This window comes from Rhamphochromis longiceps, linkage group LG11 (assembly GCF_057381845.1).
Source record: "Rhamphochromis longiceps isolate RC_006_pf linkage group LG11, R_longiceps_female_GT1.1, whole genome shotgun sequence".
Classification (NCBI taxonomy): Eukaryota; Metazoa; Chordata; class Actinopteri; order Cichliformes; family Cichlidae; genus Rhamphochromis; species Rhamphochromis longiceps.
In genome coordinates, this window is record NC_140567.1 from 29,945,308 (window position 1) to 29,968,110 (window position 22,803).

The 22,803-nt window shown below is 37.6% G+C and overlaps 4 protein-coding genes across 8 annotated transcripts; 2 read left to right on the forward strand and 2 right to left on the reverse strand.

The window, feature by feature from the left end:
• Positions 1–979: 979 nt before the first annotated feature.
• vsig10l (V-set and immunoglobulin domain containing 10 like) lies at positions 980–13,528 on the forward strand. Of its 5 annotated transcripts, none has more exons than XM_085423561.1 (12): positions 980–1,188; positions 1,445–1,777; positions 2,645–2,923; positions 3,037–3,297; positions 3,526–3,768; positions 3,873–4,151; positions 4,866–4,958; positions 5,385–5,609; positions 5,707–5,829; positions 5,944–5,984; positions 6,197–6,283; positions 13,403–13,528. In XM_085423561.1, exons 1-12 carry the CDS (start codon positions 1,116–1,118, stop codon positions 13,415–13,417), a joined length of 2,052 nt encoding a protein of 683 aa, XP_085279687.1. In that variant the 5' UTR covers positions 980–1,115; the 3' UTR covers positions 13,418–13,528. The 5 variants fall into 5 exon arrangements, 4 of the variants coding, with proteins under 4 accessions (XP_085279687.1, XP_085279685.1, XP_085279686.1 ...); XM_085423559.1 differs by lacking the exon at positions 13,403–13,528 and adding an exon at positions 6,372–8,211; XM_085423560.1 differs by lacking the exon at positions 13,403–13,528 and adding an exon at positions 6,372–8,211 and having other exon boundaries at positions 5,710–5,829.
• Positions 13,438–15,763, forward strand: lim2.5 (lens intrinsic membrane protein 2.5). The gene is made up of 4 exons (XM_085423563.1): positions 13,438–13,615; positions 14,643–14,792; positions 14,923–15,057; positions 15,607–15,763. The coding sequence occupies exons 1-4, from the start codon at positions 13,438–13,440 to the stop codon at positions 15,666–15,668; spliced, it is 525 nt and encodes a 174-aa protein (XP_085279689.1). The 3' UTR covers positions 15,669–15,763.
• Positions 15,764–16,061: 298 nt separating this feature from the next.
• On the reverse strand, positions 16,062–16,985 carry LOC146659487 (free fatty acid receptor 2-like). Its single transcript, XM_085424198.1, has one exon. It carries the CDS (start codon positions 16,953–16,955, stop codon positions 16,062–16,064), a length of 894 nt encoding a protein of 297 aa, XP_085280324.1. The 5' UTR covers positions 16,956–16,985.
• A 4,072-nt stretch (positions 16,986–21,057) lies between these two features.
• On the reverse strand, positions 21,058–22,230 carry LOC146659488 (free fatty acid receptor 2). Its single transcript, XM_085421882.1, has one exon. It carries the CDS (start codon positions 22,219–22,221, stop codon positions 21,307–21,309), a length of 915 nt encoding a protein of 304 aa, XP_085278008.1. The 5' UTR covers positions 22,222–22,230; the 3' UTR covers positions 21,058–21,306.
• Positions 22,231–22,803: the final 573 nt, after the last annotated feature.

Here is a 22,803-nt window from a genome sequence, read left to right on the forward strand (position 1 = left end):
TACCAAAACTGATTCCTAAGTATGATTTTTTTTTTTCTTCTTTTTTTTTTTTTTTTTTTAATTTTTATTTATTTATTTTTCTCCTCTAACCTGTCTACAAAAGGCATTTTGTAAAGGGTATAGTGGTATAGTACCTGTGTAGGTTTTTGACTTAAAACAACAGGTTTAATCTCAAACTAGTGTTTCGAGTTTAATCTTAAGTGTGGTCCTAATACTTGTGTTTTTTTTTTGTTTTTTTTTTGTGTTTTTAAGACTAGTAAAAGCGTGATTCTTAGGTCATGTGTCTTTAATCTGTAATGTATTATTAGAGCACCTGTGAAAAGAAAAATGGAATCCAGGTTTCAGAAGACGTTCCAACATTGTTTGCTTAGAATAAAACAGCAAAAACTGCCTCCTCCTTTACAAAAATAAGAATAAACTGAAAAATTGTAAAAGTAACCTGCAAATAAACCTTGAAAATGTGTTTTCTTTTGGTTTTTTTACACTTTACAGCACAATTTCAAAATATAACCTAGTTATTGTAGTACTTTATTACAGATTTATTGTTTTGATATACTCAATTGATTTATTTATTCCAAACTACAAATGTCACCTTTTTTATGTTTTGGTCTCCATACAAAAAGCCTGGTGTTTTTTTTAGCACATAGGTATGTGATTGAAAACTGGGTACTGTATGAACACGGGCATGGACAGACAGGCCTCTTGACTTTCCCATATTAGCATACGTCATTGACTGCTAAGATGAGGGTACCGGAACTATGGTGACGCAGGTAAAGTTGTTACTTAAACGTTCTCTCCACCTCTTCTTTAGTTAATATACATGGTATATTTATACCAGTTGTATTAAGGAAATGTTGATATGTTATTTTATCAGCAAGCAGATACAAATAAAGGGGCTGTTGTGTGTAATTACGTAAGGGGCGTGGCCTCACATGCACAATCCGAGTTGGTACAGGTGGGATACTCACGCGCCTGGTTGTCCGCTGGAGCTTCCGCTGATACAGAAGTTAGCGCTTTAGGACTTTACAAGACGTTTTTGTTTTTCGTCTCTGCTTTTATACTGGAAATGCAAACGGTTGCTTCTAATAACAAGCGTGCTTAAAGTTTTACAAAAAATGCCTTGTGTAAAGGAATTCAAGAGATTAAGCTCGTTGTTTCTGGCCATTTTATCATTTTTTACTTTCCAAGGTGAGAATAAAGCGTAGTTACGCCTTATGACACTTATCTGTGTGATTTTGTTTGTTAGTATTAGAAATTTTTGTGTCATTTTTAGGGTTAGAAAAAGAGGGCTTTGTTGTGCGTTTCTGTAACGACAGCATTGTTCCTGATTGTAAGATTAAACGACAGTAATTCTGTTTAATTGGCATTATTTTGATGTTAGCAGACTTATTGCGTGACCTTGCAATTTCCTTTCTAATTCAGTTACTTGGCTACATCCTCACAGGTGCCCGCTGTGAACTGCTGGTTTCTCCTGCTGGTCCTAGTCTGGTGAATGCTTTAGCTGGCGAAAACGTGACTCTGGCTGTGTCCTTCAGTGGTGCCCCTGACCCAGTTGTTAGTTGGTTTAAGGGGGTTTTAAATATTGCTACATGGACTATAAACTCCAGTGCTGATCCACCTGTAGCTGCAACTTTCAGTAGTGTAATCAGGATAGACAAACAAAGTGCAAATCTCACCTTTTTTAATGTTCCACTTAACTACACCAGTGACTACACCATCGAAATGGTTAAATCTGGAATGAGTAAAGCCTCAACTACTTTCACTCTTAAAATATTTGGTGAGTGGTGTTACGAACTTGTATGTCCGTGTGTTTGTTTGTGCAGGTGCTGTGTTTTTGTCTATGTTAATTCAGCTCTGCCAGGGCCCTGTTCCGATTGGTGCGTGGACTTACTGCCCCGGCGTGATTGGATCCAGCTGGAGGACCCGCCCAATGAAAGGAGGCTGGAGTGCTACAGCGGGAGAGGTCCTCGCATTTCTCCTCATCACCCAGCAGTAGTCCTGTGGTAGCCGCTGGCTGCAGTATACGTGCGAAAATTGTGGAAGTGGAGTGGGTAGGGGTGAGCTGCCGTTTATTTTGATCACCCGTTTTCTCCTGTTTTTGAGTTGGTTAAGGAGGTCAGACTCTGTCTTTATTTTTGACTTTATTTTGGTGAGGTCAGGGGTGCGGGATTTGTGTAGGTTTGTTCTGTTTATTGTTTTGGCCTTGGCTCACCCTGAAGTGTTGACACTCCCGTTTTGGTTCTCTTTATTCACCTTGTAAAAAAATCTCTTCACATCTAATGGATTGTTGCGTGTGACTGCTTGGGTCTTGGGGGGGGGGAAGCGAGTGCCTCGCTCATGTTATGGCCTGGCCCTAGACGGGTCGTAACAGTGGGCATATCTGGCTGGAAGACGTGCTGTTGTTGATGGCTTAGATAAAATGTTAAATATAACTCTTTAAATATTAAACAACTGTTTAAATATTTGAGACAAACCATAAATGAAAATTAAAAAATGAAATCTGACATTTGAGAAGTTATGCAGTTTATCTTTTATATGTACCTGCCGTCTTAATAAGGCTGATGCATTAGAAAGGAAAGGCAGTACACTAGAGTAGATATATTCATCTAGTGGTTCTTCTTTCCTTTCATGTTTTTATTTACAGAATACATCCAGAGCTTGACTCTGAGCTCACAGCCGGGTCTTATCAAAGAGGGAACTGAGAACTTCACCCTGCAGCATAGCATGCTCCAAGGAGTGTTTGAGCAACAAATGTGGTTCTTCAATGGCATTGAAATAAAAAACAGCTCACACTATTTAGTGAAGACACAGGCAAATAGTCTTGTGATCCTCAGGCCAAACCGAAATGACACAGGAGAGTACGCTGTGTTACTGACAAACCCCTTCAGAAATGCAACGGCATCTCAAAATGTCTCTGTGCAGTGTAAGTTTAACAGTTTAAAAGTTTTACAGTTTTAAAGTCTTCTTTATTTATATACGTATAAGTTTCTTTATTTATATCCCTGTTTTCTCATAACTCTCTATGGTGTGTTATAGATGGACCTGATGAGCCTACACTTGAGGCCCATCCACTTCAGACTTTTTATTTAGCAGGAGACTCTTTGAACCTCTCCTGTCAGGCTAATGGATTCCCACAGCCAATCTCTGAGTGGGTCTTTGGTGGGAATATCATTTCCCTAAAAGGAGTCCTGAATCTAACAAATGTACAAACCAGTCAAGGAGGTGTTTACACATGCAGGCTGGTCAATGAAGATACAAAAGAAAGCCGCCAAAAGAACATGACCTTAACTGTTTATGGTATGTGGAAAAGTAGACATTTTATCTTTTAGGTCATGTTTTTGTGAAATTGTTCTCAATTTGGATTGAAAATTATAGTTTAGTTTGTCATGGTTTGCTGTACATAGAACATAGTGCTCATCTAATGCTGTTTATATTTAGAATTTATTTAGAAATTTTTCATTTCTAAATAAAATATTTAAACGTGTACCCAGACATTAATAACAGATTCATTTTATCTTGGGACAGAGCGGCCAGTGGGCAATCCTGAGTGCTCGGTGCAGTCAGTGAATGCCATCAACCTGCAGTATCACTGTGAATGGGTAGGGGGAACCCCACAGGCCCAGCTGTCTTTTCCAGAGCTAAGCAACTCCAGCAGTGGAGCAGGGAACTTCAGCTTAACCGTCAATGCATCAGATAATCTAAATGGGAAAACAATCCAGTGCATGGCAGAACACCCGGTTGAACATAATAAGTGCAATATCACTGCAAGCAAGTTTTAAATTTTTAACTCATAACAAATCCACATAATGTATGCATAATGTGTTTTATTGACTTTGGCAGTCGAGTCTAAACAGGCACCTTGTGTTCTCCAGGTGGTCCTGTAGCATTCCTTCCAATTATGAGAACCACAGTTGACTCTGGGGGCAAAATAGTGGTGACAGTCCGCTGTTTCAGTGAGGCATCGCCTAAAGCTGTTGTGTCATGGTTCAGTAGCAATGAGACTGTCACCAACGGGTCCACATACCAGATCAGCAGCAACACCTCACAGCTTATGATTCGTCATTACAATGTCAGCAACTTTCTTCTCCAAAACTACACCTGCACATGCAGGAACCCTCTGGGCAGCAAGAAAAGAGAAATTCAGCTACAAGGTATAACTCACTTGTTCAATTTAATTTTATAGAGAAATATATTTTTTACAGTACCATGTTTAACAGGTGATGGAAGTTACTAGTTAAAATAAATTGTTAAAAAAAGGGTTGATTACTCAGATCTTTAAATGTACCTGTCTGACTATGTAATAACACTGGCAATTAAAAGTAATAGTCGACATTCACATCTACTAGGTAGATAAAAGTATAAAATTGTATTCAGAAAAACCTATGTAAAACAGTAAAGGAAACATTAGTCAGATGAGTGAAATTGTAAGGACATAAATCTTCAGCTGGTTTTATAATTAAAATAACTAACAAAAATAACCAACAGTTTCTTGTTTTCTCAGTTCTGAGGCAGTAATGTTTAGAAAGCAGTTTGAGCTTTCAAATCAAAGTTGAGAAAGTGGTATCAAAATAATTGTTATTTGCAGATCCACTTAAAAATAAAATATTTAAACATATTTTGACATTTTTGTGTCGACTCTAAAGTTAAATATTTGCCATTAAAATGTAAGGATTCTGCTGCTTTGGAGTACTGCTCGCATTGCTTGAAACAAAGGCACAATGGGCCCTCAGAAACAGAGCTAAGTAATACCTGAGAATGCAATTTCCTTTCAGACAAAGCTCTTCAGTTTTGGTGTACCCTCGCCTCCCCCCTTCTTCTGCCCTTCCTTGATCTCCCCTACTCTCACAATCCCTCTCTCTTTCCAGGACCATCCATCTCAGATTCCAGTTTGTTCCCTAACCGAAACGGAACCATCGTCACGTTGACCTGGGAGGTCCCATCTATGTCTGTTGTTACAGGTACTAAAATTAAGGGAAGGTCTTAAATGTGCTAGTTTGACTTATCTTCACAAGATTATCTCTAAAGAAAAAACACAGAGACTCACCCTTCTTGTTTTGATATTCCATAACCCATGTGAATGAATACTGCTAGTGTGAAAACAGAAACTCAAAATAGAAGATAGGGGTGTAAATAATGTGTTGTCTGTGAAACTACCATCTACATGGAGCTGTGTTTTGGGCAAAATACTTTAAAGATGAAACTACTAGGAAAATCAAATGCCAGTTTTGGTTATGGCTAGTATCGGCTAGTTTATGTATATACAATTATCCGTTTCAGTAAGCTCTAACATTGATCACTGAAATCTTGAGAGATCTGCTAGAATTAACTGGTTTCCTCTGTGAATTGTGATGCTACAAAACAGAATTGTGTGTGATTTTGTTAAGGGTTCGACATCCAAATGAAAGGACCAGACCTTCTGAGCAAAAATCGCAATGCCCCTCTGACTAAAAGCAGCTCAAATGTATATCGCACAATCCAGCAGAAACCTGGTTCTGCCAGGAGTACGGATATCTTTTTCCTTGATCCCAAGCTGACCTACTGGTTTCAAGTCATCCCCAAAGCTCGTATGACCAATGGAGAGCCATCTAAGAGCCAACGAATTGGTCCAGGTATAGCACAGCTGTCTGTGTGAAACAGCTCTTATCTCATTGTTAGTGATGAGCCTACAGTAGTAACATTTTTGGTTACAGTCTGTCGTGTTGATAGCAGGTGAAGGACTGAGTGGTCCTGCTATTGCTGGCATTGCAGCAGGCATCCCCTGCAGCCTTCTGTTCCTTCTTTTGCTGACTGGCCTCATCTACCTTGGTGTCTACTGCATCAGGAACAAAAGTAGGTGAATTTAAATGTGAATTTAAATACTAAATATAAATCACATTTACACTGACTTATTTACTTTACTTACTGTGATGCTTTTCTTTGGACTTTTATGTTTGCTTTTCATAGGTCATCAGCCAAGATATCCAGTTCCCAGAGCAGTTGATAAGGTTTGAAATACACTAGACAGCATAATTAATGTGCAGGAATTTATCTGGATAGTTTTACTGCTAGTTACAGTTAACTACTTACATTTATCCCACTGTACTCATATTGCATTTGTGTTGAAGCCTGGTTTATTTAAAAAAAAAAAATTCACATTGCACAATGAATCGTTGTTATATTTGATGATTACATTTTGTGCATGTCATGTCCTCCACAGGTAAAAAACAGCCAACCAAATATCACTGCGAATAACATGCTGAAAGGAGTGCTGAGGTCCCCCCCTGACTACAACAGGTTACAGAAGGTAGTCTTACTATAGCAAATAAATAGATGTAGTGGGTAACTGCTTCCATTTATCACAGAAAATAAGGGTTTTCTCTTTTTTCTTTTAGACTCTCTCTGAAAAATCAGTGTCTCTGCCCGCATTTATCCCTCCTCCACCTACCAGAGTTGCTACAACCGTCTAGGTTGTATTAACATTTGTATTGATGTGGATGGCAGGGGCGGAGCGTGGGGGTGGCTTACTGGGCTTAAGCCCGGGTTGTTTTGTCAGAAGCCCGGGGTCTTTTGGAGTGTAATTTTTTCATAGTTAGATGTCTGGCTGACAACTGTATAAAACAAAAAGTACACACAATATTCGAAGCACATAGTGCACACTGTGGGAATTTACGACTGTGCGTGAATCCCCCCTGATATTGGTATGATCCGAGCTCAGGCACTAAGCGACTGAGCGAGGGGGCGGGGCAGCTGCTGCCAGCAGTGAGTGCGCTGTTGGAGAAACGGAGCCAGCCATACTAAGGAGAGCTTAAGTTTGACCAGGTACCAAAGCAAATCATTCGTACCGTACAAATAATGTAAATATGACGGTGAATCACGAAAGATTGATATGAAACTGATCACTTGACCAATATTACGTTACTTGCTCTTCAAGTGAATCAACAAATGGCGAAATGAAAAGCCGAACAAATGCTATTTTTTTTAGAGAGTCTTAGCTTACGTGTGTTTATTTCATATTTTCAGTTCTTACCCTCCCCGACTAAATCGGTTTCAGTTATGTACTGAAACATAAGAATGGACATAAGGAGCTTCTTTCAAAGAAAAAACTATAAAATGTTATTTTATATATTATGCTTTGTATGTTGTTCAGTATATTTCTATGCAAAACAAGAGGGATTTCAGGACACAGCAGGATATTTACATTTGTAACCAGATATTTACACTTTAGGGAGAAAACATAAAACATTTTTACTGTACAACATCAATTTAGAGTAAACTTTTGTTTTAGATAAATATTGAAATATATTTTGAATTAGTTAAATGTCAGAATAAAGAGAGACAGAGCTGTCTATTTATTATCACTTTCATCAAATTTAGGAGTACATGTACACTAAGTTTATTGTTAATTAATAAGAAAATTCCAGACGATTCCATTCTGAGCTGAAGAAGCTTCTGATTGGTTCGTAGAGTCCATGTGAGTAAATTGGTGGCACACCTGTGGATGCATATAAGGCAAAACACAGAGCCTGTTTCTGTGACATGGGAAAATCAAGAGATGTCAACCAAAACACCAGGAAAAGAACTGTGGAGCTCCATAAGTGTGGCTCAGTTTGAATACAATTTGATGCCATTTACAATTAAGAAATACAGATAGTTTCTCTCTTTACTCTTAAAGTTAACAAATATGTTTTTTATATTTATCAATCTAAAAAAATAAACATTTAGTCTGATTTGATGTTACAATTAAAAAAGTGTTTGTGTTTTGATCTGAAGAGTAAATATCTGGTTTCAACTGTATGTTTGATGATTGTCAGCACAAAGAGGGAGAGAGAGGAACAGAGAGGGAGAGAGAGAATGAGGACAGAACAGAGATGGAACAAGAGCAGGTGAGACACACATGTTAGTCAAATGGTTGTTTACCAAAAGTATCACCGTATCATAGGTCCTCATGTATCTCGTACCTAGTGTTTCTTTTTAGGTTTGTTATTTTTCAAATTCTATATTTATTAAGTTATGCAGGCTTGTTTGCACAACAAGGCTAAATAATTATATAAACTTTTCTCAATCTAAATAGTGGACTTTGGTAGAATTAAAAAATAAGTGTAGTGCAGGTCTATGATGATTTTTAGTGCTACTATCATCTAGTTCTGATTGTGGTTCTGTCTTGGTTAAGTCCCAAGTAGTCCTGATTTTGAACTGTTGCAGTCCTGTTTTAATTCCGGATCAGTTCTGGGTCTGGTTGAATTGGGGTTTAGTCCTCGTGTCTTGATACAGGCCCGACTTTGTTCTGCCTTGCTGCTTAATTAAAAAACTAGTTTAAGGTGTCCTGCACATGTGATATATATTTTTCCCTATATGAAGTCATTCTTTTTTGAACAAAACTCAAAACAGAGCCTATTAATCTTTCAGTCATTTCTAACCCCCCCAAAAAAAAAAAAAAAAATCCCACATGCATACTACCCTTTAGGGCTAAGCCCCGGGTGTTTCAAATGTCTGGCTCCGCCTCTGGTGGATGGTAACCCTTTTTGTGTATTTATTTTGTATATTGTATATCTAAAATAAGGATCTCTATTCTTCTGTCATTCTGTGTCGCTGATATATGTGAGAACTGAAATTTCCACTTGTAGATTGATGTGTGTGTGTGTATATATATATATTCTTAATGTTTTTATTAGTTTGGTTAGCAGTTTGACCACTATTCCTGAGCTTTCCACCTGACTCTTTTAAATTCAGGGGGATTTCTCTCTTTTAGGTAGGTGTTTTAAAAATTAAAGGATAATTTTTAAAATACAGGACAAGTTAATATCCTGTGTAGTAGTGCACTTTCGTAGGCCAGCATCATAGGCTTTTGCCCAGGTTTTTCTGTTGTTTTAAAAATATTGGCATAATGTTATTTGAATTTAAAATTTTTAATAAAATCTTGATTTTGTTCATGTTTTTCTTGACTGTTTGTTTCCTACATTTTCTGGGGAATCTAATGTCATGAAAAATAACTTTCTTTTAAGATTCATAGCAGTTCTTAAAATTATGTTAGAGATGAACTACACACATGGCATATTACACTATATAGTTATTTATTTAGGGAAAATTAGGCCAAAATGCAGAAGCAGTCCAGTGAAAAGCCAACTATACCCTTACTGCTCTCATAGAAATTAGGAGAGCACTATTAACTGATCGTCAGCAAGTGTGACCACCTCTATAAATGTTTAAAGTAATTACACTACAGTTAGAAAAAGAGTGAAGAAGGAAGTATCGCTTCCTTGGAAGAGCTGATTTCCCCAGCAAATGCTGTTTCGCATATCCTAATCCTCAAGCCATATGTTTCACCATTAGATCCCATCATTGTGGTGGAGTCGAGAGTTCCCCTGTTGAGACAAGAATATGACTTGACATGGTCCTTTTGGATCAGCCCCTGTTTTAAAATCATCTAAATGCAAAAATCTCATGATGCAACTCAGTGTTTTTGTTCAAAAGGTCAATTGACCTAGTGGGAACTATCCTTTTCTAGCCCAATGCTAGAAGTGCTAATGTTTCGATAAACATTAATGTCAGATCTTGAGCATCATCCACACAAGACGCTGCAGCATAATGGAAAGAATTGATGAACACAAATGGACAAGGATTAACATAAGCAACTAAATGTAAAGGTATAAAAATCAATTCTCATTTCTAATGTTTACTTGAAATCATGTGGGGCTCATTTATAGACCCTTCAACATCCCTTATGACAGTCAATTTCTTTTGTGGTACATAATTATGTAGCAGATTTTACTTCGGAATAAGGTGATCTTGTCTTTGGGAGGCACATAAATGTGGAAGTGGTGAAGTGTGGTAGAAGAAGAAAACATTTTAATTAAGTAAAAGTACCAATAACACACCTCAAGGTGAGATAAGTACAATCTCAAGGAGTAACATTAAATTTAAATGCCTATGTAAATTGCATGCACATTAGGTACACTGTGAGAAAAAATAACTTTCCATGGCTAGTGGTGAGGGTGGTGGTTAGTGCCAGCTTCTCTCAGCAATGCTTTTTTCATTGTGGTGAGCTGATATTATACAACTGTGCAGTAGATGGTGCTCTAGTGCCGTAACATGAACTTGAAAGAAGAAAGTAGAGGAAAGAATATGTTTAAACATGGTTTGACAAGTCTGTATTTATAATATTTGGCTTCCTCTGTACCCTAAAATTTTGTAGTTTACTACAGTCAAAGTAAGCCAATCTGCAATAAGATCACAAACTCATTGCCACTCTTATTCATTGCTATATTAAATATTTTAGTAAAAGGATTTAATTAACCCTATAACAATAGTGAAAAAGTTACAGTTTTCTCTCAGTTAAATCTTTATGTGCATCATCCATGAAAATAATGAACGATACACACAAACCTGGTCATTCATGATCAAAATGAGGAAGAACCAAATTTGCATCATCAGAGTTCTTCTTGTGAAAATTACAGAGAATTTGTGGGTTGTTTGGCTTCTTGAGACTCAGTGCATTCATAGTAAAAATGTGTTAAATGCATAAACAGTGAATAAAAACATAAAACCACAATGTGACAAGAGATCAGTAAAGGTCACAACATATTATGTTATTCCCCCTTTTGGGGATTTTCGCATTTATCAATCCTATTATCTCTTTATCTCTGTATGTTGACATGTTCAGGAGTAAATGAGGTTATATGACGTGTGGCCAGCAGCATTATCTGGAAACCAGCACGTACTTAGAAATACAAACTGAAAAAAGTGGCATCGTGAAATACTATTAATTTCTGCTTAGTAAATAAGAAAAAACTCTACAGTTATATGTGAGGATACAGATAGACAGCTTACAGACTAGACTACAACTAGCCAAGTACAGCCATGGCGTAACATTCATTAAAATGATTGCAGAAATGAGGAACTAGGAGACAAGGTTTCACTGAGGGGTGTGTTGTGTTGTGCAGTGTGCAAGTAAGATGCTGAAATCTTTTTCCTACTAATGATAAATTCATTCAGGGTAACAATGAGTGGGTGGTCTCCCCTTACTGTCATAGGGCAAGAACAAATTTCAGGAAACAAGAGTTTTAGAGATATAGATGTATCATATATCATCTGTGACTGGTTACTGTTGCCTAATATTTGGCAAATATTAGATTGTTTATACACTGTAATTTTTCCAGAAAAGATTATGAAATGATGCTGTCAAACAAACTCCTCAGTGTAACACAGTTCAATTTAAACCATTTCTATCCAACAAACACCAACCACATCACATCAGCCCCTGACAATTTATCTTAATTGTTGTAATGGATTGCAATAGAACAGTGACGGTGTAAACGACAAGGCCGTTGAGATTACTGATACATGTGTGCTAGTGTTAGTAGAACAAATCCAGTAGGGTAGGTTTAGCTGATATTTCTTTAACTATGCAATAAACGGCAACCTTTAACTGTTAGGCAACTGCCTTGTCAACATCATCACATATTCACTGTGAACATGCAGAGCACACTATACATGAACTGTGTAAGTTTACGTATCTGTTTTAAGCATCAACGTGTCCCCATGACCACGCCCCAGTTACACTGAAAGAAAGTGTGCACTTCAGCACGTTCCATTGACCGCAGCAGTACTGCAAGCCTTTGCACATCCACAGTTCCAGAACACCAAACAGAACAACAGACAAGGACTGTGCTGCAGCAGCCTCGCATCACAGACCCTCCCCCTTACCCCAATAGCAGCATCCCCTGACACCCCCCCCCCCCCCCCCCCCCAAATGCTCCCATGTAGTTCAGCAGGAACGTGTCACATGGCTTTTTGCACACCAACTCATATCCATTTGTACTGTGCTGATTGTTTTAAAGGATTTTGCCTCCATCAACAGAAAAGTGGGGGGTTAACCTTTTGGAATTCAGCCTAGGCCATCCTCTTTGACATTCGCTCACTCCTGGCTTGCACTCTCTCTCACTCTTTCCCTAAGGAAAGCCTGATACTTAAGAGGGTTGATTTATCCTGAGGAATTCAGGTGAGATGATGGTGGGGGAGGATTTGTTAATGGCAGTAGAATTTATAAACTAGAATGGATAACACTGGCTGCTAACCAGTTTTCATGCACTGTGACTATTTCGTAATAATGTGTGTATATTTCATGTTTCAGGGTCTTTATTTTCAGTATATTCATAGATAGTTTTAAATAATACATCAAGCATTTCTAATGATTCTAAAGATTTCATCCCATAAAGATTGAGATTTGAGAATTATAGATTTGTCTGTTTGTTTTATATATCCTGACAGGAATATGACGTTCAGATGTTACACACCAGTGTTGCAGATGTATGCCGTCTGAATTTTGCTCTTACAGCTCAGAGAAAAACTGAACCCACATGTCTTGAAACAGATGCTTGATATGTTTTTAAAGTTGTTCAATATTTACCAAGGCTGATAGTGCAAGTGCATAGTTGGTATTGTAGCTGATACTGTTTTCAATGTGTATGTGTGTGTGCCATAATAGCAAAATGGAAACTGTTACTGGAATTTCTACAAAGGCTGTTTTGAGTGTTTATATCTGTCTGTACGTGGACAGAGTTTGTTAACACAAGATATAGTCGTGAAACTCCACAAATGTTTTGCTGAAATTAAAGTAAAGGATGAGTATGATGATGGGTTTAGTCTGATCCATGGGTGCTGATTACTTATGCAACTATACCCTTATCCTAAAATGACCTTACATCCAGATTTTATTTGTGTCAGCTGTCACTGCCTTTCACATCATTGGAAGTTATTTGCTGATTATATTGCCAGTCTATTTCCTTATTTGTTTTTTTTGTGGCACTTTATTTGCTGCAGTTGTAAGCACATAAAACACATTCAAAGAGTGAGCGAGAGAGTACGTGTTGCTATGAGCTGATTGCATTGCAGGTGGCATGATTTGTTTATCCAGGTCTGCAGCTGTCCTTTGCTTTGTTGTGAGAGATAACTGCGTCGATAAAACAAATTATATGAATAAATTTAGATCAATGAACTATAAGACCCACATAAAACTTCATGTTTTAGAAAACATGATAAAAATAATGCAATCGCTTTGTTTTGGATTGACTCACAAACTGACTATGTGTCACGGTAGGATTCAGGGAGTGCAATGGTATATATTCACTAATTCCTGGAAGTGAAGTGGTTTTAGAAGAATGCATTTAGCCTTTCTGATTTAATATAAATGAAGTCTGAATGAATGCAACGCCATAGTGACAGACATGTGGTGGCAACTAGATGTGGGAAGTTTTTGTTTTTACTCTTTCCATCTACTTCTTCAGGGTGTTACTGTCTCTTAAAACCATTCCCTACTTAATAAACATTAACATTATAGCACCAAGCTGTAAAGAAAATTACTATTTTCTTTCCTGCAGCTTTACTCTTGCACCACTGATTCCTATCTTCTTTTTTCTTTTGACAGTGCATAAAGCCTTAACCACAGTCATAGGATCACTCATGATGTACAGCTTCATGGGAGGGGGCCTTTTTTGTGCCATTGTGGGGAACATCCTGTTGGTGGTCTCCACAGCCACAGACTACTGGATGCAGTACCGTCTGTCTGGCAGCTTCGCCCATCAGGGCTTGTGGAGATACTGCATGTCTGGAAAGTGCTACATGCAAACTGACAGCATTGGTAAGTAGGGAATCGTCCTCCACCCAAATTCATTACATTTAAAACTTTGTAAGGAACAGTGATCCTCCCCGGAGACAGTTGTTTATCTGGTCAGAAGCCAACTTTTCTTACTTTTAAGGTGCATCAACAGGAATTTTTTGACTTTCATTAGACATTACGTTTATACTATTACCGATTGAAAGTCCAAGACCAAGTTTATAGCCAACCTCTGTGGTATTTGCTCTAATGTTAGCATGCCAGTATGATCACAGTTACACTGCTGATGCTTAGGACATATAATGGTTTACCTTTTATTCTTAATAAACTTATTTGCATGCTAAAATTGGCCCATCGATGTTTATAATACAAAGGACTGCTGAGGCCCATTCTCATTGGTTATCTGGTGACAGTCTGATAACCAATGAGATTGGGCAGTTTTGGACATGACAACTGCAGACAATGAAAAATCAGTTTTTCAAATATGTAATAATTTAAAATGATCATTATGTCCACTACTTGAACTTTCCGCCTCATCCAACTAATCTATGTCACTCTGAGGACAAAAAGAATAACTTTGGATCCCTGTATTGGTGGCAATAACCCATGATGCCCCTTGGTTTCAGCATTACATCATACTAATGTTTGGCTACCCTAACAGCTGCTGCTGATGTCATAAATGAAATTGGAATAAATTGTATTAATTGCAATTACAACCATACACCGCACAAGGAATCAAAGAGTCAGTACACCAAAATAGATCTCAAATATTTTTAGTAAATATATTAAATTATTAATATATTCCAATGCAAGTTCAAGTTGATAAAAGTTGTCTTTTGTTTTTTTTTAATTTATATTATGCATTACAATAGAGAAAGTTACAAGTTTATGAGTTATATTTGGACAGAATCTTATTCTGAACTCAAATTTATCTTTTTTTAACATCTAAAATATATAATAAATACATCTGTAATTTCCTGGTTAGTGCTAGTATGTTGTAGTTCTTCTAGCATACATCTTCATAGTATTTTCTTGTTTTACTCCTCCTCAGCATACTGGAATGCCACTCGTGCTTTTATGATCCTGTCGGCCATGTCATGCTTTGCTGGCATCATCGCAGGAATCCTCTCCTTTGCCCACTTTTCTGCCTTTGAGCGGTTCAACCGATCATTTGCCGCTGGAATCATGTTCTTTGTTTCAAGTAAGTCATTGATGCAGAAAACAATTAACGTTTTAACATTTATTAAAGTGATTATTTGGAAACTGATAGTATCATTATTTTTTATCATATTAGTATCATATTATGTCTAACTGTGTGTCCAATATACCAGCTCTCTTTGTTCTGCTTGCAATGGCCATTTACACTGGGGTGACTGTGAACTTCCTGGGCAAGCGCTTTGGTGACTGGCGCTTCTCTTGGTCCTACATACTAGGCTGGGTGGCCCTGCTAATGACCTTCTTTGCAGGTTTGTTTATCTAGATGAATCTTAGTATCAGTACAGAGATATTTAACAGTTTTTGGAAATGCAGAAAAGCATTGAATAAACCAAAATTACAGCAGGTCTCATTTATTAATTTCTTAATTATAATAACACAAATACATTTGAGTTTTATGAACACTTTCATTTTCTGAAAATGTTATCCATACTTATATACCGGTATGTTAGAGCTGCTGGATTTCTGAGTTAGTACAGTCTTTACTTGTCAAACTATCCATCATAGCCTCGCCTCTGTCAGTGCGCCCCAGGGTGGCTGTGGCTACAATGTAGCTTGCTATCACCAGTGTATGAATGTGTGTGTGAATGGGTGGATGACTGGATGTGTAAAGCACTTTGGGATCCTTAGGGACTAGTAAAGCACTATACAAATACAGGCCATGTATATATTTTCTAAATCTTCTACTCCATACACGAAATATATGTCTTACTATCAGAAATCAAAGTCTGTTTGGCATGTTATATTATACAAATTGTCTCTATGTCTCTTTAAAGATGACTTTTGTTGATGTTTTGCAGGTATATTCTACATGTGTGCCTACAGAATGCATGAGTGCAGAAGAGTGGCTGGCCCACGTTAATGGAAAGAGGAAAAAGTGTGTCAGGGCTGCGGAAGACATTAGTTTACATTTAAAGATTGGCACCGTGGTGGAAAACAATAAAATTTGGAAAACTGCATATGTACCAAATGTGTATTTTTTTTATTTTTTTATTTTTAAGAAAATGGTCAAGGATAACACAATCCCATTAAACAGCTTAGGATCATAAGCAATAGTAAGATATCCAAATTTAAGCTTGAATATTTTAAAATATTTCAGATACAGGTCTGTATGTATGAATTGTTAAATATAAGGCTCAAATTCTGATATAATTTCTGTAATTCATAGTAAATTAATATAATAAAATGAAAATGTACATGTGATATCAAATATGATGTAATTTTTACATTTTCAATCTTAGCTAGAGTTGTTGGTCTACGCTTGCAGCCTTGAATCAGTGCACCTACACTTCCTAAAAATAATCTTTTCTCTAAAGAAGTAGAAGTTGGAGGAGGAAAAGTAGAAGATAATGGGATCAATGAAAGTGTTGAAACAGCTAAGCAGAAAGGTGTAGTACCTCCACTCTGGGCTTTGTCCCTGGATGTAACCCACTAAATGAGATAAATTGTATGGCAGAACACAAATGAGGAACACAGCAAGAGTCCCTGAGGCCATGCCAATGGCCTTCTGTTTCTGCATCTGGGATATTCTGGACCGGCTGTACAGAATCGAGATGCAGCGCAAGTAGCAGTAAACACAAATAAGAAGAGGTATGAGGCAGAGTACAAAGAAAAACTCCAGACGTACTGGGAGGAGGATCTCCAGCTGCTTTTTTGTGATGTGTTCATAGCACACACTGGAGTTATTGCTAGACAGAGATGGGTGATGCTGGATGATGAAAGCGATACTGCAGTGTGCTGTCGAGATCAGCCAAATAACAGCACTAATAGCAACTGCATACACGGGTTTGTGCAGTTTATGATAAGTGATAGGAAATGCTGCTCCTATGTAGCGGACCACGCTGACTGCCATCAGCAGCAAGGAGCTGGTGTAGATTGTGGAGAAAAAAGCAAAGGATGTGATGGAGCACATGAAATGAGATAAATTCCATTTCATACCAGATGCTGCCTCGTGCATCTTGAGAGGCAGAATGATCAAAAACAGCAGGTCAGAGACAGTCAGATTGAGTAGCAGGATGTCTGTTGGAAGTGGCTTGGAGTGGATCTTGACACTAAACGCATAGAGAGCCAAGAGATTGCAGGGGAAGCCAATCAGGAATGAAATGATGTAAATGAAGAGAATGATCTCACTGCTCACAGTGGACTCCATTATGGACCTAAACCAAAATAAACAACACAGATTAACTTCTTCTTCTATGCTTCTCATACATCTTATACATATACAGTATTATTAAATCTAATATATCAAACCAAACAGTAATGAATACAATAAATTTACAGATGTTAATTGGCAAGTAATGTAGGAATTTTCAAACTTCAGAAAGTGAATGTCTCTAGTTAAACAATAAAGGAAAATCAATGTCTTGCAGTTATGTTCAATAGATAATACTAAAGCATCAGTGTTGCTTGCTAAACAATTAACATTTTCCGTTAGTATAGATACAGTTATTTAGGAAAATGTGTTTCATTACTTCAATCACTTAAAGGTGCTAAAACAAACGAGGCAGTCAGCTGTCATCAGTAGATGATTTTCAGTAGCAAATAGGATCTTGGTATATTTTTACTTACCAAGTGGTATAATATATCTCCGATGTCAAAACTTCACAATTAACACTCCGTTCTGTTCTTTTCATCAAAGACCTCCAGTTTCTAATCCAGGTTTAAAGATGAGTTGATATAAAGTGTTAGAAGCTTAAAACTCCATGCGACACACTGGGGCACACTACAATGACTAACAGCAGACACCAGTAGGTTAATATTAACTAAAATAAATAACCGCAGCTCATGTTGACTTTCATCTTAGATATGTTAACAAAGGACCTCCTGTCACCAAAATAAATTATTATCATAGTAATTTCCTTCGGGATTAATAAAGTATTCTGATTCTGATTGATTCTGATTTGGATTTCGTAAGTCCAGAAGCCTGCATTTATTAGAATTCAAGATATTTTCCATTGCTCCATGAGAAATTTGTGATTTTAGGAGCACTGTGGAGATTACCTATACATGTAGCCTTCAGTATAAAAACAGTTTTCAAGTCACTGGATGCATCAGGGGCGATTTGTGGTTTATGTCATGCCTAAGGACTTTACAGCACATAGACTGAAAGAGCTGAAGATTGACGGTCTGCTCTATATCCTGAGTTTATCCCATATACTCCTTGTTATATCAAAACACTAACACTGACCACCAGGGGTTAAAGTGGGGTTTGACAGACGAGAAAAAGATACATAACATAGTGGTTTAATGTGTGGAAAACAAGTAATTTAAAAACAAGTTACTGTAGTTTCTACTGCTAGCTCTACTAGATTTTTTGTTATGTACAGGCTGTAAATTTATCTTATCTGCACTGTGCCCACATCACAGTGATGAGCAGGACAACAGGATGTGTTAAGGATGCAAGGAGGACTGTGGGAAGTGATTTTTTCTTAGTTTTTGAGTAAATATCACCATGCACTCGATATTATGCATTAATCAGCACCTCAGATTTAATTTCTCATTTACTGAAAATACTGAATGCCTTACCAGATTCTTCTTGCCCAGTTTAACCCTTTGCTCAAAGCCAAAGTACATCTGCTGACTTTCTTTACCTTTCAGACTTGTATCTTTATTCTTGTTAGTCAAGAATAATATGTGACCTTAACCAAGCAATTAAAGGTCTCTTTTAAATTTAGACCATTAGAAATACATTTGTGTAAATTATTCAACAAAATATCCAGTTTTATAGTTTCAAAGATTAAACAATACAAAACAATCTGATGGTGGAATATATTTTTATTATAGAACATTTCACAGTCAATCAGGATAACAGTTCCAACTTTTAATACTAATGCGGTCCAAGCACGACCACATTAGCAAAGAGGCCACCGAGAATAAAGCTTTTTGAGTAACAATATGACACACAGTCAATAACTTTTAATCAGAAATATTACTGACATACACACATTGCCTTCAGACAGCTGTCTGGTGTTATTTCTGAGTGTTATCCAGGTTGCACTGTTCATAGTTTAGCTGGGATCCTTATTTTACCAGAGACCAAATTTTTGTATTCATTTGTCGAGACAGAGTTGAATGAGCACTAAAGAATCGCTTGAAATAATATAGAGGTATCATGTTGTCACACAGCACGAAGGTCCTGAGTTCAATTCCACCGTCAGGCCAGGGTCTCTCTGTGTGGAGTTTGCGTGGTCTCTCCATTTTTCTGTGGGTTCTCTCTGGGTACTCTGGCTTCCTCCCGCAAACCAAAGACATGCAGTTAGTGGGGTTAGGTTAACTGGTGATTCTAAATTGCCCATAGGTGTGAATGTGAGTGTGAATGGTTGTCTGTCTATGTCTTTGTGTTAGCCCTTGAGAGACTTGCGACCTGTCCACGGTCAGTGTTGGTGAGTAACGGAATACATGTTACGCATTTAAAATACAAAATATGAGTAACTGTATTCCGTTACAGTTACCGTTTAAAAAGGTGGTATTCAGAATACAGTTACTTTGTTGAAATAAATGGATTACACTGCGGTACTTTCCTGTTTCATATTGTCGCAGGTCAGGAGTGTTTCGGTTTTGTTTGACAGCTATGTTCTGTAGTTCCAGGCGGCAGCGTTGCGGTTGCCATGGTTACAGGGGGACGCTCTGCGTGTTTCCTGGGTGAGAGAGTGCCTTTTTGTTGTTGTTGTTGTGCTAAGCTAATAGGCAGAATACTACAGGCATAGCCCTAAAGAATGTAGCCTCATGGGCAGTGTAGTCCGTGCTGCAGGGAGAATGGACTGCCATACTCGTTATGTGTCTGTGAGCGCGAGGTGGAAGAAAAAGGAGAGTCGAAAAGTACGAGTTGTCATCGAGCAAAAACGGGAGCTGGAAGCATGTAAATATAATAATAACCACTGCAGCCAAGCCCAGTTGTAAGTAAGCTATTAAGACTCGACTGGACGCTGTGTTTGTGTTTTCCTCCGAAACAATAAGTTCCGTTGGAGCAGCCTTTCAAGCTTCTCTCTGTCTCTCGCAAGCAGAGTTGACCCAGACAACAAAGTAAAGCCATTTTTCGGCTACAAGCCCGACAAGGAACCCGTATTAGTCAGAGGTCCCTTTACTACGGTTCGGAGCCGCGGACCTTCAGTAATAGTAATAAATCACACAGCAATAGTACATTCACGTAGTTGTAAAATGCATGATAATTTAAGTTAAGTAATCCAAAGTATTCAGAATACGTTACTCTCATTGAGTAACATAACGGAATACGGTACAGAATACATTTTAGGGCATGTATTCTGTAATGGAATACATTTCAAAAGTAACCTTCCCAACACTGTCCACGGTGTACCCTACCTCTTGTCCTCTGACAGCTGGGGCCCTGAATTGGAAGAGAATGGATGAATGGGTGTCAAACGTATTGTGTCTACTTGGCTGACAGCTCTCGGAACATCTTGTTTCAAGAGACAGGTAGACTGGGAAAGGATAACTGGGGGATCTGAATAGACCAAATTTAATCAAAACTATTGAACATCTGCTTATTACTAATTTCACCTTTCAAGTATCTTCAATAAGAAGTAAATTATAGAAGAAGACTGTCGGTTTGACTTAATATGATGTTCTTCTGTCCTTTATTATTATTATTATTATTATTATCATTATTATCATCATCATTAACATTATTATTATTATTATTATTGTTTTTGTTTGTTTTTGTGTCCATGTTCTTTGTTTTCAGCGAGTCATGGCTACACAAACCAAATTAATAATTAATCTAGTGAATTTCCATATGATGCAAAAATAAAGTTCTCAGAAAGTTCACAGCAACTGAATTGAGCATTACCTATAGAATGATAAATTATATTATGTGCACCTCTCTGCATACCAGACCAATTCTCTTTGAACTGCGTGCAGTGGCCATTTACAGTGCTGTGACAGGCAAGTTTCCAGGCAAGCGTTTGAGGCTGATTGGCCCTGTTTATGACCTTCTGCGCAGGATTGTTAATGTAAATGAGTGTTTTCAAGATATGTAATATTAAGGTATTCTGCTAATAGTAAAACAAATCAATAGATAGCATTACAGAATAAGAAAAATGCCATCTTTGCTTTAAAAAAATAAAATCAAAAATACATTTCAGTTTTATAAACACTTCTATTTTCATTAACATTTTATTTTGAGTCATTGAACAGTTATGAGGAAGTTCAGATAAACCCTGTACAGCTATTTCAAAAAAAAAAAAAAATCTTATGTCTCGCTATCAGTAAACACATTTTCTAAACACATGCAAAGTGACTAGATCAGGTAATGATGCATCAGTTTATATCAAAATGACCTCACTTTTCCACTGTGCGGCACCAGTGTTACGCAACAATGTTTTTTTTTGTCTTTTTAATCACCAAAAATAGTTTGTGTGAGTGGGGAGCAGAAAACTTGTGAGAGATTACATACTGCATATTATTTTTATCTCTGTAATGTGCACTCAAACAAATATAATCAAACTAAATATGAACCATTACTAATGAAAGGAAATGTTAGTCTAGCTAGAGCTGTTGACATGTCCTTGGAACCGTGAAGGACTGAGCATACAATTCCTGAAAATGAACTTTTCACTTGACAAGCGGAAGATGGAGGAGGAAAAGTAGAAAATGATTGGATCAATACAGGTGTTGAAACAACTAAGCAGCAAGCTGTAGTACCTCCACTCTGGGCTTTGTCCCTGGATGTAACCCACTAAATGAGATAAATTGTATGGCAGAACACAAATGAGGAACACAGCAAGAGTCCCTGAGGCCATGCCAATGGCCTTCTGTTTCTGCATCTGGGATATCCTGGGCCGGCTGTACAGAATCAAGATGCAGCGCAAGTAGCAGTAAACACAAATAAGAAGAGGTATGAGGCAGAGTACAAAGAAAAACTCCAGACGTACTGGGAGGAGGATCTGCTTCTGCTCGTCTGTAAAACGCTCATAGCACCAAGTACTGGAATTATTGCTGGCCAAAGATGGGTGATGCTGGATGACGAAAACAATGCTGCAGTGTGCTGTCGAGATCAGCCAAATAACAGCACTGATAACAATTGCATACATGGGTTTGTGCAGCTTCTGATAGGTGATAGGAAATGCTGCTCCTATGTAGCGAACCACGCTGACTGCCATCAGCAGCAAGGAGCTGGTGTAGATTGTGGAGAAAAATGTGAAGGAGGTGATGGAGCACATGAAGTTGGGCAGATTCCATTCCATATCAGATGCTGCCTCGTGCATCTTGAGAGGCAGAATGATCAAAAACATCAGGTCAGAGACAGTCAGGTTGAGCAGCAGGATGTCTGTTGGAAGTGGCTTGGAGTGAATCTTAGTACTAAATGCATAGAGAGCCAAGAGATTACAGGGGAAGCCAATCAGGAATGAAATGATGTAAACTGAAAGAATCACTCCACTGTTCACGGTAGATTCCATTATGGACCTAAACCAAAAAAAGAAAAAGAAAAAAGAACAGATACCAGTCACAGTTTAGAAAAAATATACCCCATAATAATAAAATATTTAGCTTTTTTCTGACAATTTAAACACAGAGTAAAAGACAGCTGCCTGTTCAAACGTTCACTGATCAATCACATTGAACAGTATTGAACAATATTGAACAGTTTTATTTCCAACCTGTCTATGTAAATAGTTAAATGCATAAATAAAGAAGTAAAATAAGCACCTTAAATATTGCTCAGTTGATACTTTTGATATTTGCATTTTATATTGTGGTGAATAAAATGTCTTTTATTCACTTTGATCACTGATCAGTGCCAAAGAAATGAGGCAGTCGACTTTCTGCATCAGCCGTAGAACTTCACCAACCGTAGAATCTTCTGTATTTGGTGTGATAAGGTAAATGTATTTACTCACCAAGCAGAAGAAAGTTTCCAGACTTAACAACAACTAAAATTCCATTCTGCAACTTTCATCAAAGACTTTCAAGTTGTAACGCGTGAGTTCAAAGATGAACTGATATAAAATGTTAGAAGCCGGAAACAGTCATGCTGAAGT

What these genes read in the sequence shown, in the direction of transcription:
- vsig10l (XM_085423559.1), top strand. Translation starts at nt 1,116, where the DNA reads ATGCCTTGTGTAAAGGAATTCAAGAGATTAAGCTCGTTGTTTCTGGCC. An exon ending in TCAAAATGTCTCTGTGCAGT is followed by an intron (nt 2,924 to 3,036) that starts GTAAGTTTAACA and finishes GGTGTGTTATAG; the next exon opens with ATGGACCTGATGAGCCTACA. An exon ending in GAGCCAACGAATTGGTCCAG is followed by an intron (nt 5,610 to 5,706) that starts GTATAGCACAGC and finishes TCGTGTTGATAG; the next exon opens with CAGGTGAAGGACTGAGTGGT.
- lim2.5 (XM_085423563.1), top strand. Translation starts at nt 13,438, where the DNA reads ATGATGTACAGCTTCATGGGAGGGGGCCTTTTTTGTGCCATTGTGGGG. An exon ending in CATGCAAACTGACAGCATTG is followed by an intron (nt 13,616 to 14,642) that starts GTAAGTAGGGAA and finishes ACTCCTCCTCAG; the next exon opens with CATACTGGAATGCCACTCGT. An exon ending in GCTAATGACCTTCTTTGCAG is followed by an intron (nt 15,058 to 15,606) that starts GTTTGTTTATCT and finishes GATGTTTTGCAG; the next exon opens with GTATATTCTACATGTGTGCC.
- LOC146659487 (XM_085424198.1), bottom strand. Translation starts at nt 16,955, where the DNA reads ATGGAGTCCACTGTGAGCAGTGAGATCATTCTCTTCATTTACATCATT.
- LOC146659488 (XM_085421882.1), bottom strand. Translation starts at nt 22,221, where the DNA reads ATGGAATCTACCGTGAACAGTGGAGTGATTCTTTCAGTTTACATCATT.